This window comes from Typopeltis vanoorti, chromosome 11 (genome assembly GCF_054136105.1).
Source record: "Typopeltis vanoorti isolate ZY-2024b chromosome 11, IOZ_Tvanoo_1.0, whole genome shotgun sequence".
Taxonomy (NCBI): Eukaryota; Metazoa; Arthropoda; class Arachnida; order Uropygi; family Thelyphonidae; genus Typopeltis; species Typopeltis vanoorti.
Genome location: NC_143559.1, coordinates 106804106 through 106821672, shown reverse-complemented (window position 1 = coordinate 106821672; position 17567 = coordinate 106804106). Strand labels below are relative to the sequence as shown.

The 17567-nt window shown below is 35.5% G+C and overlaps 1 protein-coding gene across 1 annotated transcript in view; it reads right to left on the bottom strand.

Annotated features, from left to right (window-relative positions):
* The window catches only part of LanB1 (laminin subunit beta-1), a 754433-nt gene that overhangs the window by 11364 nt on the left and 725502 nt on the right, over positions 1-17567 (bottom strand). Inside the window, exon 32 of the mRNA XM_090400882.1 lies at positions 5704-5860. Coding sequence (XP_090257008.1) covers positions 5704-5860 — 157 coding nt within the window. The remainder of the gene's footprint in view (positions 1-5703; positions 5861-17567) is intronic.

Sequence of the window (17567 nt, the reverse complement as noted above, 5' to 3'; positions counted from 1 at the left end):
AGGGGTTTCTGTTAAGAATATGACTTATTTACCACCAGTTGGTGACAATGATCATGCTGATCTTTCCTGGGAAGTAGCTAATTATATTAATGTTCCAATTAGGAAAAGAAACTGAAATACAAAGCTGGGAATTAGAAGAATAATATCATTGGGCCCATGGTTTCAAGAATGCATGGGAATCTTTGAAAAAGTGCTTAAATGAGGAGGTAGTATATAAATGTATCCCTGGAATTCAAAGAATAAATACTGTGGGAGTGAAATAGATGGCAACCTTATTAAGCAAGAGATCCATGGGAAGATTTTGTGGAAGGAATATTGTGAGAATAAGAGTGAGAGGGTTTATGAAATATATAAAGTGCAGGCCAGAAAAGTAACAAGTATTGTGCAGAAAGCTAAATGGGATGGTGAAAAGAAATTGGCTATGCATGCTAAAGGCAATCCAAAAAAGTTTTATCGTTATGCTTCAAATAAAAGAAATAATGGATGTGGAAAAATAACTTTATTGAATGCAGATAGTATTCCAGTGTCAGAAACAGAAATTGTTCAATTATGAATGCTCACTTTACTAAGATATATCAATCAGGTGTATGTAACATGGTGCATAGTGCTACTACTATGTTGGATGAACAGTAAGAGGTGCATGAGAATGAAATTGAAAGGCTATTGCATAACCTGGATAATAACTTGGCAAGAGGGGCAGATGGAATGTCAGCATGTATGCTAAATGCATGTTCAGCTGAAATGGCTATGCCTTTGACAAGTTTGTATAACTTGAGTCTCAGTTATACAAATATAATCTCAGTTATATAGTATGTCTCTCTACCCATCTCTGTATGTGAGAAGTTGATAAGAACTCACATACAGAGATGGGTAGAGAGACATACTATACTCTCCAAGGAACAGCATGAATTTACCAAAGGAAGGTTATGTTTTAGCAATTTGCTCATATAAAGAAGAGAATGTTGGATTTTGCAAAGGCATTTAATAGAATACCACATGAAAGGCAGTTGTATAAACTGGATTACTTTTCTGGTGTACCTCAGGGTTCAGTCCTTGGACCATTGTTTGTTCAATCTACAAATAATGACATTAGGAAAGGTCTAGTACAGGGGTCAGCAATCTTTTTTTTTGGATTGAAGAGCCATTTTTAAAATTATATCTGCTAAAAAAAATTTAGGGAGCTGCACGCAGTGATGAGCAACCAATGGTCCATGGTTGCATGCTCAGGTTTTTTGTGTGGTCCACGATGTTTGTTTTGTATGGCAGAATTAGTATATTTTAATTAAAAATCTATTTTATGAATGTTGATTTGGATTTATTTGTGCAGGTCAAAAAATTAAAATATAGCTAAATAATGAAAATAAATTAATACTTGCTTATCAAAGAAAAAGAACATTCTTTATGCTGATCGAACCGAGTATTTGATTTACTATTTAATTGCTCATCATTGTTTTAAATTTAGAAACTACATTGAAAAATATAATTAAATTATTTATTCTTTTTTTTTTTTTTTTTACAGTAATACGTTATCATACTTGTAATGGGATGGCATGTCACATGAAATTATATGATATTTTTAAATATTAAATAATAAAACAAAGATTTGCTCCCCCTTACAAAAACATATGTATAAAATCCAATAACATGCCTATTTCTTTAATTTTTTTTTTTTTTAAATTTAAAATATCTTCTTAATGCGACTTTTGCTGTTGAACTTCTTCGGATAGTTTCTCAGTATGCGGTGAATATGCTGTAATTTTCATTTTCAAACATGACAAAAGACTCATGTTGTTTAGTAGGTTCTCAACTTACTTTTAATAAAATTCATATTAGAAAATATTTGCTCACAGAAATATGTCGATCCGAAAATTGATAGAAGTCCAAATCCATACGTTTGAAATCACCGAATTTAAGTGGCAGGTAAACAATTCCACATGTCAAATATAATCTGATCTTGCTTTTTAAGATCTTCTATTTCAGACCATTTTTTTTGTATTGCATGGGTAGATTTTTTGTCTTTCCAATTCCTCCAGGTCAGCTTTAAGAGTTCTAAATTTTGAATTCCACAAATCCTGGGTTTTCAGGTCCTCTAACTGAAGTTGAAATGCAGCCTCATCAATTCCAGCAAAAGGTGAAAAAATTTTAATTCGGCAGGATTAATTTCAAGTGGTCACAATAAAAATGACATAGTTGCCTTGTTCTTTCTAAATTTCTCAAATCTCCCATTAAATGCAGATCACATATTTACCACAATTTCTTTGAAAAAGGTTAAATGTATGGAATTATTATCAGCTTGGTATTGTTGATATTTCTTCAACATAGGAAAATGTAATAATGTGCCTTTCTCTAAGTCTGTCGCAAAAAAATATAATTTTTGTTCAAACGAAATCACGTCTAAAAGCAAAACTGCTGTATTATCCTTTCCCTGTAGTTTCTTATTTAGTGTATTTAAATGGGAAGTCATATCCACCATAAAGTAGAACTTTTGTAAAATGTAAATGTAAAGAAGGATCATCGTGTATGATTTCAAAGAGTTCAAACATGAAAGTATTAAATTTTTCAGCATCGCATGTACTATTTTCAATTGTAAAAATCGTTGACTTAATGTAAAATGTCCTTAATTCATTGCAAATGCTAAATTTAGGGTTTTTAGTTTCTAATTTAATAAATAACATTAATTTTGCATTATTCAAAAATAGACTGTTTAATAACGAAAAGAGCCGCAATTATTCATTCAAAGAGCCGCAGGTTGCCGACCCCTCATCTAGTAGGAGATGTGCAATTGTTTGCTGATGATGCAAAGATAGGCAGGGCAATCAGGGATGCTACTGATATCCAACACTTACAGAATGATTTCAATAAGCTGGAAGTTTGGGCAAAAGAAATATGGCTGTCAGTTGAATGTTAGTAAGTGTACTGTATGCCCACAGATGCAAGACCTTTCGACACTTCTGTGCATGTCAGAAGAAGGAGAACCCATTCTGATAATAGGGTAATCAATCCGTCTTGTGGCATGAGTTGTTTATTATTACACGTCAGAAAATTAACTTTTCTTTTATGAACATTGTACTTTTAAAGTGGTAGCTATTTTGCTTATAACAGTTGGAAAATTTTACGTATAAAGCACGTGATTTCGCGTGTTGGTGACCAATTCATACATCCTTTATTTCTTTCTCCCCTTCAGCATGGATTGACTCTTCTTGGCACATTCCTAAATTAGAGTCTCGAATCTGTGGTCGGACAGTAAAGTTATGCACTTTGGAGTGATGAGATTTCCAATGGCATATTATATTATTATTATAAGAGAGACCTCCAGGGAGTCAGAGACTCATCAAGGGAGGCCACATACTACACATGCCAGTTATCATACTTATTCTTGAATTCATTCACACTGCTTGCACTCACAATCTAATGGCAATCCATTTCAATCATGCACTACCCTCTGAGAGAAAAATCTAGCCCTCACACCCTTCTTGGCAGCCTTCATTCTCAGCTTCCAAGGATGTCCTCTTGTCCTTTCCCCACCCTCCATAAATTGAAATCCTGTATGACCCTTTCAGCAGTTTGTAGGCCTCAATCATATCACTCCTGTTTGCTAGTGTCTGCAGTCTACAAATTCTCAATCTGTCTTCATAATCAGTATTCCACAATCCTGATATCATTTTAACACTCTTCTTTGTACTCTCTCCAATATATCAGAATCACAATGGAAACCAGACCTGCACACAATCCAAGTGAGGTCTTATCGAGGCCTTGTAAACAGGCAAAATAACATCCTTATCTTTACATGTGAACATTCGTTTCATTGGAAATACAACTCAAAAGATAATTGCCATTGCAATTATCTTTTGAGTTGTATTTCCAATCTTTGCCACATGGCCCCTAACTTCAACTTCCTATCTATTAGCACTCCAAGATCCCTAGCCTCATCAGTTTCTTCTAGCCTAATCCCACCAATATAATACGACATTGGATATCTAATCATGCCGAAGTGAATAACTTTACATTTACTGACATTGAACTGACACCCATTTTCCCATGCCCACAATTCCAGCCTATTCAAATCATTCTGCAAAGACTGCATATCAGCAGCATTCCTGATTACCCTACCTATCTTTGCATCATCAGCAAATAACTGTATGTCACTTGTCGAATCCTTCCCGATATCATTAATGTACAGATTGAATAACAGTGGACCAAGCACTGATCCTTGTGGTACACCACTTGCAGACTCGATCCCCCTGTATACCACTGTTTGATATCTGTCAGTCAGCCATCTTCTTATCCATTATATAACCCAAACCCATTTTCTCCAATTTATGCAGCAGTCTGCCATGCTGTATTCTGTTAAAAGCCTTAGCAAAATCCAAAAGTATCATGGTGTATCCATTCCCGTTGTCTAGTTCAATGGTAACATTGTTATAGAATGTGAACAAGTTGCTAAAACATGACCTTCCCTTAGTAAACCTATGTTGTTCATTGCAAAGTTGAGATTCAGTGTCAACCCATTTCTGAATGCAGGTCCTAACCAAATTTTCCAAAATCTACACTATCACTCCTAAGATACTAATTGGTCGATAGTTGGATACATTGGTCTTTGCACCACCCTTGTGCAATGGAATTACCATACATTCCTTCCATTCCTGCAGAATCTTCCCTGTTCTGAGACTCATATTAAACATCCTGGTCAAAGGAATGACCAGTTCTTTTAGCACACGTGCTGATATCAGTCCCTATTGCTGAATTCTTATTCAGTTTGTGCAACAGCTCTAATACCTCGGCTTCACACACCTGCGTTTCTTCATCTAGTGAAGAGGTAACAGTGAGCTCAATGTTGCTTTCACCAGGTTGATAGCTTTTAACGAAATGGGCACTCATTAACTGAACAACCTCTTCTGCATCTGTAACCCTCACAGCATCTGGATTTAGAAGAGTTATTCTTTCATATTCATTCTTTCTTTTACTTGCAGCATATCGATAGAATTCTTGTGGGTTGTCTTTAGCACAGAGCTAGTTTCTTTTCATAATCAGACTTTGCTTTCTGTACAACAACTGTGACTATTCTAGCCTGCTGCTTATAATATTCATAACAGGCGTCACTCTTATGCAAATGGTATTCCTTCCACATCATCCTTTTCTTACGAATATCTTGCTAAATAATATTACACATCCATTTGACTCCTACTCTATTTATTCTTTGAACTCTCGGGACACGTTCTGATTTCACATCATTTAAGTATTGTTTAAATGCTTCCCATGCACTGTCGATATTCTTTCCATTCAGCAACTGATCCAAGTGGGGTTACAAATATTAGTGGGGTTATGCTACAAAAAAAAAAAAAAAACTGATAAGGCTAGGGATCTTGGCATAATGGTGGATAGGAATTTGAAGTTCAAAGGTCACATAGCAAGGTTGCAAATACAACTAAGTGGATAATTGCAATGTTGAAGCAAACCTTGACAAAATGGCACCTAGACTACTGTGCACAGATTTGGTCTCCTGGGTTTCAAGTAGATAAAGAAGCTGTAGAAAGGGTGCAAGGAAGAATTGCAAAGATTATATTTGGATTATGGAATTTAAATTATGAAGACAGATTATAGATCCAGCAATCTCATGTTTGGTATTAAAATATTTTTTTAAAAAATCTCATAAAAAATCAAAATCCACATATCAGAAAAGGTTATTTAAAAAAGCACAATTACCTTGTAATTCTTTAAGTTTACTATTAGCATTTTCTGCTAACATTCTTGCTCTTTTACGTAAACCTTCAGCTTTTTCTTTAGCAGCACCACTTATTGAAGCTTTATCATTTAATGCTTGTGCAGCTTCATTGTACTTTTCTTCTAAATCATTGGCATCCTATATAAAACATAAAGTAGAAAAAAAAAGCTAAATGTTTCATTTAGCTTAAATTTATTGTAAACATAACTAAAAACCTATATTTGAGAATGGTACAACCTTTTCTTATCTGAGGTCTAATGTAGAGGTACATCATGTATATGGCAGTAAAATATAATTTTAATATGCTCAAAAAAATTCCGGTAGAAGGGCTTATATGTTGGCTATTCATAACTATTATTACTGAAGAAATTACAACATATAATAAATATTAATTATAACTTTAATTAATACTTCCAATATTTCGACGAAGTCAAATTGTCATCACCAGGAATCCCAGAACAATGATATATGCATGCAGGCACACAGCTTAAATGAGGCCAAAGAAAGGCAACTAAAGTTGGGACTAGAGTCCTAAATAGCACCCCCAGTGAAGTAAATTGGGTGGTCTTGGTCTTGTCACCGGGCTGAAGATCTGAGGATGAGCGCTTCTGAAATCTGGGGCAGTTTCATGCCCAAACTTGTTGAGGTTTGGAAATTTCCTCAGGAATGAGGCAGATTCCAGGAATAACTGCTCATATTTGTATTTACTGCAGTGCAGTAGAGTGACCTTCTTCCAGCATATCTTGTGGTGTGGTCCAAAGCCTGATCAGCAAGTCCAGAGTGTGGTGGTGATAGTAATGGTGGAAAGGGATGTAGTCTGTGTGTTCAGAAATTTTGACATTGGTTGCTCTGCCTTTTTGACCATAGTGGGACATTTTGCAACTGCAAGGGACATAGTAAACACCTGGCATGCTAGAGAACGTAGTGGCTGGTCTTTGGTAGAGCAGATAAGGGATGGCAATTTTTTATGTGGTCTGTAAGTGGTTGTAAGGTTGCATTTCTTTAGGATTTTTGTTATGTGTCCTGTATATATGGAATGGTCATAGATTTTGTGTGGTCTCTGTTCTGAAGGGGGTGGGTTGCATTTAAAGGGGGGGGTTAATATTTTTTGGATTTTTGTGGGGGTTGTAGCCATTGGCTAAGAAAGTGTTGAGAATGTGGGCAAGCTCAGTAATTAGGATATCAGAACTGATGAATTTTTCCTGTTATATAGGGTTTCCTCAAAAATAATAATTCGTAAAAAAAAATGCGATTAGTATAAATAACTATCGTGTAATTTAACCTAGTAGGATGATAATAATAATAATAAAATTGAAGCTTGATGCCTGAGCCATAAAATATTTATGATGACACTGGCATATCAGAACTACATTCCTCTCATCCTTTAAACAAGCCATTGTGGTACTGGATTTTGATTAAAAAAAAATATATATATATATACACACACTCATGTTCACAGAAACTGCATCACCTGCTATAACCATGTTTTTTTTTGGTAATTAAATTTGAATGCCTATTTGAAAAGGGATAATAACACAATAATTGTCACGTATAATGAAGACGGTAATATAGCATTTTTAATATTTTTTTAGTAATATATGGCTCTTTTCAGTATAATGTTACATACAGCTAATTCTCTTTTTACACGACTTTTTATTACACAATTTCGAAATAACACGGTTTAGAAAACAAAAGCAATTCTATTTTTAGACAGAATATTTTGATTTAACACGGTTCAAATGGTGCTTATTTTTAAAATTTCGTTTTGAATTCAGTTCTGTTACAAAAAGTATTTCCATTGTAATTATCATTTCCTAGAATGGTCATATGTACTTAAACTTGAATTTTGGGGAACTTTCTCGATATTTTAAATATTAGGGATTACTCTATGCTACAGAATGTAGACGATTGCGGCTACAATTGTGGCAACAAAAAATCAATTTTTGTAGTTACGATTCCCCGCAGTTAAGCCGATAGATGATCCTTTATATTCACTTGCCATTGGTTCCTGGAAACAGGAGGGTGCTATGCCAATTCCTCAAAGTTAAGTTGGTCCATTACAGGAGGCCCGCCTAAATAAAGCTGCTTGGAAGGAGTTCAGCTGTTTGCTAAACAACCATTTAGTGTTTACAATTTGAAATGGTTACAAGTCTTGTGTTTTGTTTGTGCAATAGAGTTTGTGTCTAAGACCATGGGAAAGGCAATGAAAGGTGTGGATTTCAGCACGTTACCAGTGCATTGGAATTATACAAAGATCTAGTCAAAAAGATATCAACGATTATAGTTCGCGGTTAAAAAAAAAAAAATCAACCTTCAGAATTATTGAAAATTAATGCTAATTTAGTTCCTTTTACTGAAGAAAATATTTCACCATTGCAGTATGAACAGGGTAGCCAAAGTGTTTCAAGTGATGGAAGTGATTTAATTCCAGTCTCACACAAAAGAATGTGGCTACTGTCAGAAAGTGATGGCGAATAAAATTTAACTAATAACTATATGTGGGGGTGTATTTGGATCTTTTTGAATTTGTTTTATTATTGACATACTATTTTCTTTAAGAAAGATACATATGTATATACATTAAATAAGTATTTAAAATTAAAAAAAATATTCCATTAAAATTAAATAGTATATTTTCAAATGTTTTATTTGAAAATAACTTATTGTTCATATTGGGTTTTCACATCTGGAACCATTGTTCTATTTTTCCATATACACTGTATTCTTTTTTACACGGTTTTCATTTACACGTATTTTTCTGGAACCAATCTACCATGTAAATTGAGAACTGGGTGTAATTAGGAAATGACAACAAACTTGAGAAATTTGCTAATATTTCAAAATGTAGTGGACAGTGATATTTTCTCTGGAAAAACAAATACTGGTATTAAAATTTTGTTCAACTACAAAGTTTTACTAACATTCAAAGCTAAAAATCCATTTTTGCTGTTTAGAACTTCGTGAGTCCTCCTATTGCCTTTATTACAGCTTAGCATCAGTAGGGCATTGACAAAATCAATTTCCTGATGGACGCAACTGTCAATTCATGGTTTCATACCCTTATAATGGCTTCTTGGAGCTCCTGAAGTGTTTTTGGCTTCTTCTTGTGTATTTCAGTCTCCATTTGGTACCACCCACAAATTCTCAAATGGGGTTGAAATCTAGGCTGTTTCCTGCAGTAGTCACTGAATCGAGCATTCATTGAGCCACTTATTAACCTGCAACAGAAACTAAAGCTTTTTTAAGTACTAAACTCCAATCATATGGTACATTTGGGGGTTATTAGTATTACTTACACTTTTTGCCCTATGACAAGGGGCAGGCCAATCCTGAAAGATGCAATTCATCATTATGGTAAACTGGTCTCTGATAGTAAGCAGCAATCCTTCTAAAATTTTCTGGTACACTTGTGCATTCACTGAACCTTTTGTGAAATGCAAGTGACCAACACCATGATACGACATGCAGCTCCAGATTATCTGACTGGCTGAGAATTTGACTGTTGACACCAGACAGTCAGGATTGAATTTTTCCCTTGATCATCTTTGAAATGTCTGCACTCGACACCCTTCAGGTTAAACTTTTTCTTGTCAGAAAAAATTACTCTTTTCCACTGATCAGGAGTCCAATTTAACCGATCCAATCTAATTATTTTGGTTAACAAAGGCTTCTTTTTAGGGTGCTTGGCTATCAGTCCCTATCGAATGAGTCTTCTCCTGACAGTTACAGAGCTTGCCACTATTCCTGTTTGTTCTTCCCAGTCCTGTTTGAGTTCTCTGGATGATGCATGGCGATTTTTGAGGCAGAGCTGCTTTAGAACTTGATCTTGGCATGGTGTAGACAGTGGCTTTCTTTCTGTCCCTTCTTCCTTTCAGCAGATCCAGTTTCCTTCACTTTCAACAGCTAGATTGACTACAGGACACCTTTTTAGCTATTTCAAGAGAGGAATAGCTTTCTCTATTCAAAGCTTGAATTGCAATTTTTCTGTGAGATGTTAACTGCACATAACTAGCCAGCGATCTCAGCACAAAAATGTGAAAACTAGCTTTTGCTGTCTATTTATTATTATTATTTCATGACACCTTCAAAGGAGTCCATTCATTGAGGGAGGACACCTACTCTACAACTCTCTGGCTCCACCACTTAATCCACCAATACACCTAACCACCACTACCATCATCAAAAATACCACCAGTATTTTTTGTCAGTAAATTGTGTGTGTTCTGAAGGCCAGTTTGTCTGTATGCGGGATAAAAAACTGGAGTTTCTGGGAGAAAAAACCCTGTTACCTCCATGTGAGATCAGCTAACTCACCTTCAATTATAAAAAAAAAAACATATAAAGATTCCTCTCTTCACAACAAGAATCAAACTTAGGTCTTTTCCAATAGAAAGAGGTGCTTAAGGGTCAAAGCTGTATAACTGAGAGGAGACCTCCACATAGCCTTTAAAGGAATGCGGAGAACCGACCAGGGCTTCTGACCTAATGTCCAATCCTCACCTTCTCGTGGTGCACCCTGTTGGGTATCTACTTTGATACTGAATCAACGAGGATGGCCTGGCAATTTGGGATTTAGCCGACCAAATTGTATTCTTATTGGTTAAACCAAAATAAAAAATGATGGTACAACATGACAAACTTTCATGCCGGCTGGGGCGTCGCCCGGTTAAACAAGGCCCCCGTTGTTTTCGCCAGGGAACCAGGGCGAACAGCGAAAAGTCAGCTACTGGAACAAATCTGAAAACAAACCCCAACTCAACATCTCCAGAGTTAAAGATCGGTACTATCAACGTAAGAAGCCTGAATGGCAAAGAAATGGATCTAGCTGAGGAATTAGATAAGTACCAGATCGACATAATAGGGGTGACTGAAACAAAAAAGACCAATACTGGTGAGATCTTTCTGAGCAATAAATACAAAATGTTATATTCAGGCAATGACAATCAAGGAAAAGAAGGAGTAGCCATAGTATTCAACACAAAATACGAGGCTAATCTTCTTGAATGGCAGTCAGTCTCAAGTAGAGTAATGTGGGCAAATATGAGAATGGGGAACTGGACAATGAGACTTATTTGTGCCTATGGTCCCACAGAAGGTTCTACTAAGGTAGAAGTGGAGGAATTTTTTGAGGCTTTAGAAAAAGCAACTGACACAATGAAAAAGGAAAAGTTGGTCCTTGTTGGGGATCTAAATAGCAGAGTAGGAAATGATTGTGAGACATACAAAAATATTTTGGGAAAATTTGGAGAAAAGAGCAAAGCTAATAATAATGGCAAATATCTGTTGGATTTCTGCTCAGGACATGGACTGGTTATTACTAACACCATGTTCCAACATAAAAATGTGCACAAATTCACATGGAGAGAAGAGGCTAGGAATAAGAAAAGTCTCATTGACTATGTTATTGTTGATAGTGATGTTTTCTCCCTGGTGCAGGACACCAGAGTGTACAGAGGATTTGAAATTGGAAGTGATCACTATTTAGTCTTGAGCAGGATAAAATTGAATTTCATATTGAAAAGAATAACATGTAAGAAAGTTTTAAAGCGAATAAAAGTTGAGCAGCTCTCAGATGTGAACTGGAGACTAAAATACAGAAATATTATTGAAAAGAAAATGAAAGAGTTTGAGAACAGGAATCAAACCTTGGAGATTCAGTGGCAAACTCTGAAGGAAACATTGATTGATTCTGCCAGAGAGGCATGTGGTGAGGTTGTGTGCAAGGATAAAAAAATCAGAACTCCCTGGTGGACACAGGAAGTTAAAGAGGCAGTGAAGGAAAAGAAGAAAGCATATCAAAAGTTCCTGGCAAATAAGTCAGCTTTTACTCTTACAGAATACAGAGACAAATGTAAGAAAGCTAAACAGTGTGTAAAACTAGCTAAACAAAAGTCATGGGAGGACTTTGGCAAGAATATAGAAAATAAATATGAAGAAGGTGGCAAAATATTCTGAAGGTTGTTGAAGAAGCTTAGGAATGGAGGAAAGAGTGCTGTAAAAGGAATTAGAGATGATAAAGGTGAAATGAAACCAGGAGAAAAAGATATCCTTGAAGTATAGAGTAATTACTTTGAAAAACTGCTAAATGAAACAAGCAGTGATGACAGCACAGTGATAAAAAACACTGACCAGGCATGCAGTCAGGAATACATATCCATACTTGAAGTAGAAAAAGCCATCAAAGGCTTGAAATGTGAAAGGCAGCAGGAGTAGATGATATTCGACCAGAAATGCTGAAGTATGGTGGTATAAGAGTCTTACAGTGGCTGCACCGCATAGTTCAGAAAGCTTGGACAGAGGGACGAATTCCCGATGATTGGAGTAGAGCTCTCATAGTACCCATATATAAAAAGGGAAATAAAACTGAATGTGAGAATTACAGAGGTATTTCCCTACTGAGTGTTCCTGGCAAGATCTATGCAAGTATACTTGAGAAAAACGGTTGAGAAGAATTGTGGAAGAAAAGCTTGGTGAAGAACAAGCTGGATTCAGGCCAAATAGAGGCTGTCAGGATCAGATCTTCACTTTACGACAAATAGTCGAGAAAGCATGGGAATATAACAAAGATCTGTATTTAAGTTTTGTCGATTTGGAAAAGGCATATGACAAGGTGCCAAGAGAGAAGCTATTCAGTACGCTAAAGTTATATGGTGTCAATGGGGCATTATATCAAGCAATACTTAGTTTTTATTTGAGTTGTGAGTCAGCAGTTAGAATTGAAGGAAGTACAGGAAGATGGTTTAATGTTAAATCTGGTGTGAGACAGGGATGTACATTATCCCCTCTGTTATTCATTATCTATATGGATCACATTATGAAAGAAAGTGGTATTAAACCTGATATCAAAATTGGAGATGTTAATGTCAGCTCTTTGCTTTATGCGGATGATGTTATACTTCTAAATAAATCCGCTACAAGTCTGCAAGATTCTCTGACTAAATTGAATAGCTGTTGTGATAGATATGGTATGAAGGTCAGTAATGAAAAGACAAAGACAATGAAAATAGGCAGAATCATTGAAAATGTCAACTGTGTTGTGAATGGAGAACCTGTGGAATAAGTAAAACATTTCAGCTACTTAGGCACAATTTTTACTGAAGATGGTAAACTAAATATAGAAATAGACAACAGAATCAGCAAAGCTGGTATCGTTGGAAGTCAATTGAATAAATTCACATGGAATAAGAAAGAAATTAGTCGGAACACTAAATTAGCTGTATACAAGCAGTGTTCAAACCAATTTTAACTTATGGATCTGAGAGCTGGGTCAGAAGTAAAACACTTGACCAAAGACTAGAGACCGCAGATATGAGAGTCCTGAGAAAGATTAGTGGCATGAACAGATGGCATCAATGGCAATATCATATTAAAAATGAGGATATTAGGAAAGAACTTGACATTGTCAGCATCCAGGAATGCGTTAGCAGAGCTAATCTTAGATGGTATGGTCACTTAAATAGAATGGGAGAGGAAAGATTAGCAAAACACGTGTTCTCTGCCAGGTTGGCAGGAAAATGACCCAGAGGAAGACCAAGATATAGGTGGATTGATACAGTACAAAGAGCCTTAGACGATAGAAATATAAGATCTGATAATATTGGAGTCTTGACATTTAACAGACTGATTTGGAGGAAAATTGTAGATAGGAAGTTAGTAATGATGTAATTTTTTCATGTAGTACTGTCATATCCTGTACACCCCTTGAGGGTACATGGCAGGAATTTGATGATGATGATGATGGGAGCAAAGTACTGTCGTTCTTCCAATTGCACTACGGAGTTGTTATATTTATAGCATAAAAGCATACAAATGCTCTATATATAACATTTGTAGCGTTAATAGCATAAAAATTCTGACTTAATAGCAGCAACTATTACATTTTACAGAAACCAGTGGAATGATAGATGATGCCATACAACGAAATATCTAACGATAAACCAATTAAAATGACATTTAACCACTAAATACTATATTTATATAAGGTGATGCAGTTTCTATGAACATGAGTGTGTATATATATATATATATATCCTCTTAAAGACCAGGACAGTTTGCTTTTAATTACCATAATTTAAAATAATTCCATACCAAGCTAACTTCCATACTCACAAAAAAAAAAGATAATTAAAAACCACTGACAACAAGCAATTTACAGACAAAAAAAATACTAGTGGTGGGCAGTAGATGGCGTTGGTATGATGGGTAGTTGCAGTTCGCTGCAGTTGGTGGATTGAGTAGTGGAGATAGAGAGTTGTAGAGTAGATGCCCTCCCTCGATGAGTCCTAGGACTTCTTGGAAGTGTCATGTAATAATAATAATAATAACAAACTCAACCAAGACAAGATTATTAACTTCACTGGAAGGTTAAGGAGAGCAATATGCTAATTCTATCAGAAACTTCAGTTTAACAGTGCAAAATTTGTCTTAGCTTAGTTAAAAATAATAGAAAGTAATAGAAAAGTAAATGAATATAATTTTCCTGCATATTTAGTGTTTGTAGATTTCGAGAAAACCACTGATTCTTTATATCAGTCAGAAATAATAGCTTAAAACCATCCCAAGAAAATTATATTATTAAAAAATATAAAGTTAGATCAGGGAAAAGAATTCAGCAATGAGAGTGGAGTAAGACACAGAAACTTGATATTGCCCAAACTGTTTTCTGTCACCATTTCTGACACCATTTAAGGACTACATTCTGCAAAGTATCCAACAAGACTTTGTACCATGCTGTGCATTCAGCATGTTTGCATCTTGGCAATTAAAAATGTGGCAGGTAAGAGACAGAGGAGGAGTGCATGTCTCTGCATAAAATGTAGACAATTGGCAGACTTCAGTAACATTGATATTAGCATAATCTCGTCTCAGGAATAGTCGTAGCGGTGTGCCATAGTGAGTGAGTGGTGGGCAGAAAAATATGAGTAGTGTGGTTAAGTGAGTGGAACATGCTGATAAATATAACATTAGGGCATGTAGTAGATTTGAAGAAGGGTGTTGATTTTGGCAATGTGTCCCCTAAATTTCAGATCCTTATCCACTATCACCCCAAGATCTTTATTTCCTTCACCTCCAACAATATTATTATTATTATTATTATTACCCCAAGAAGTCAAAGACTCATATTGTGGTGCTGAATACTGAACGAACAAGGATGGGCTGACAATTTGGGATTTAGACAAAGTGTATTCTTATTGGCTAAACTGCAAATAAAATGATGGCACAACATGACACAATTTCATGCCGGCTGGGGCGTCACTGGGTTAAACAAAGGCCCGTTGTTTTCGCAATGGAACCAGGGCGAACAGCGAAAAGTCAGCTACTGAAACAAATCCAGAGTTCAAGATCAGTACTATCAACATAAGAAGCCTAAATGGCAAAGAAATGGACCTAGCCAAGGAATTGGATAAGTACCAGATTGACATAATATGGGTGGTGACTGAAACAAACAAACAAAAAAAAAAAAAAAACTTGTGAGATCTTTCTGAGCAATAAATAAAAATGTTATATTCAGGCAATGACAATCAAGAAAAAAGAGTAGCCATAGTATTCAACACTAAATATGAGCCTAATTTTCTTGAATGGCACGCACCATCAAGTAGAGTGATGTGGGCAAATATCAGAATGATGAACTAGATAATAAGACTTACTTGTGCCTATGGTCCTACCACAGAAGGTTCTAGTAGAGTAAAAGTGGAGGAATTTTTTGAGGCTTTAGAGAAAGCAACTGACACAATGAAAAAGGAAAGGTTGGTCCTTGCTGGGGATCTAAATAGCAGAGTAGAAAATGATTGTCAGACATACAAAAATGTTTTGGGAAAATTTGGAGAAAAGAGCAAAGCTAATAATAATGGTTGGATTTCTACTCAGGACATAGACTGGTTATTACTACACAATGACCCAACATAAAATGTACACAAATTCACATGGAGAGAATGTACAGAGGATTTGAAATTGGAAGTGATCACCATTTAGTCCTGAGCAGGATAAAATTGAACCTAAAAAAAAGGACAAGTAAGAGCGTTTTAAAGCAAATAAAAGTTGAGCAGCTCTCAGATGTGAACTGTAGACTAAAATACATAAACATTATTCAAGAAAAAATGAAAAAGTTTGAGAACAGGAACCAAACCTTGACGATTGAGTGGCAAGCACTGAAGGAAACATTGATTGATTCAGGTAGAGAGGCATGTGGTGAGACTGTCTGCAAGGATAGAAAAATCAGAACTCCATGGTGGACACAGGAAGTTAAAGAGGCAGTGAAGGAAAAGATGAAAGCATATCAAAAGTTCCTGGCAAATAAGTCAGCTTGTGCTCTTAGAGAAAAATACAGAGACAAATGTAAGAAAGCTAAGCACCGTGTAAAACTAGCTAAACAAAACTCATGGGAAAACTTTGGTAAGAACATAGAAAATAAATATCAGGAAGGTGTCAAAATATTCTGGAGGCTGTTGAAAAAGCTCAGAAATGAAGGAAAGAGTGCTGTAAAAGGAATTAGAAATGATAAAGGTATACGAAAACTGGAGAAAAAGATATCCTTGATGTATGGAGCAATTACTTCAAAAAATTGCTTATTAAATGATACAATCAATGACAGCACAGTGGTAAAAAACACTCAACAGGCATACAGTTAGGAATACATATCCATACTTGAAGTAGAAAAAGCCATCAAAAACCTGAAATGTTGAAAGGCATCAGGAGTAGATGATATTCAACCAGAAATGCTCAAGTATGGAGGTATAAAAGTCTTGCTGTGGCTGCACTGCATAGTTCAGAAAGTCTGGTTGAATTCCAGATGATTGGAGTAGAGCTCTTTTAGTAACCATATACAAAAAAAGAAATAAAACTGAATGGGAGAATTACAGAGGTATTTCCTTACTGAGTGTTCCTGGTAAGATTTATGCAAGTATACTTGAGAAACGGTTGAGAAGGGTTGTAGAAGGGAAGCTTGGTGAAGAACAAGCTGGATTCAGGCCAAATAGAGGCTGTCAGGATCAGAATTTCACTTTACGACAAATAGTTGAAAAATCATGGGAACATAACAAAGATCTGTATTTAAGTTTTGTAGACCTGCAAAAGGCATATGACAAGGTGCCAAGAGAAAAGTTATTCAAAATGCTACAGTTATATGGTGTCAATAAGGCATTATATCAAGCAGTACTTAGTCTTTGAGTTGTAAGTCAGCAGTTAGAATTGAAGGAAGTACAGAAAGATGGTTTAATGTTAAATCTGGTGTCAGACAAGGATGCATATTATCCCCTCTGTTATTTATTATCTACATGGATCACATTATGAAGGAAAGTGGTATTAAACCTGATATCAAAATTGGAGATGCTAAAGCTCTTTACTTTATGCAGATGATGTTATACTCCTAAATAAATCCAGTACAATTCTGCAAAATTCCCTGACTAAATTGAATAACTGTTATAATAAATTTGCTATGAAAATCAGCAATAACAAGACAAAGATAATGAAAATAGGCAGAAACATTGAAAATATCAAATGCATAGTGAATGGAGAACCTATAGAACAAGAAAAACATTTCAGTTACTTGGCCATGATTTTTAGTGAAGATGGTAAATTAAATATGGAGACAGACAACAGAATCAACAAAGCTGGTATGGTAGGAAGTCAACTGAATAAATTTATATGGAATATGAGAGAAATTAGTGAAAACACTAAATTAGCTGTATATAAGATAATGTTCAAATCATTTTTAACTTATGAATCTGAGAGCCAAAGACTAGAGACCACAGATATATAAGAGTCCTGAGAAAGATTAGGTGAGCAGATGGCATCAATGGCAATATCATATCAAAAATGAGGATATTAGGAAAGAACTTGACATTGC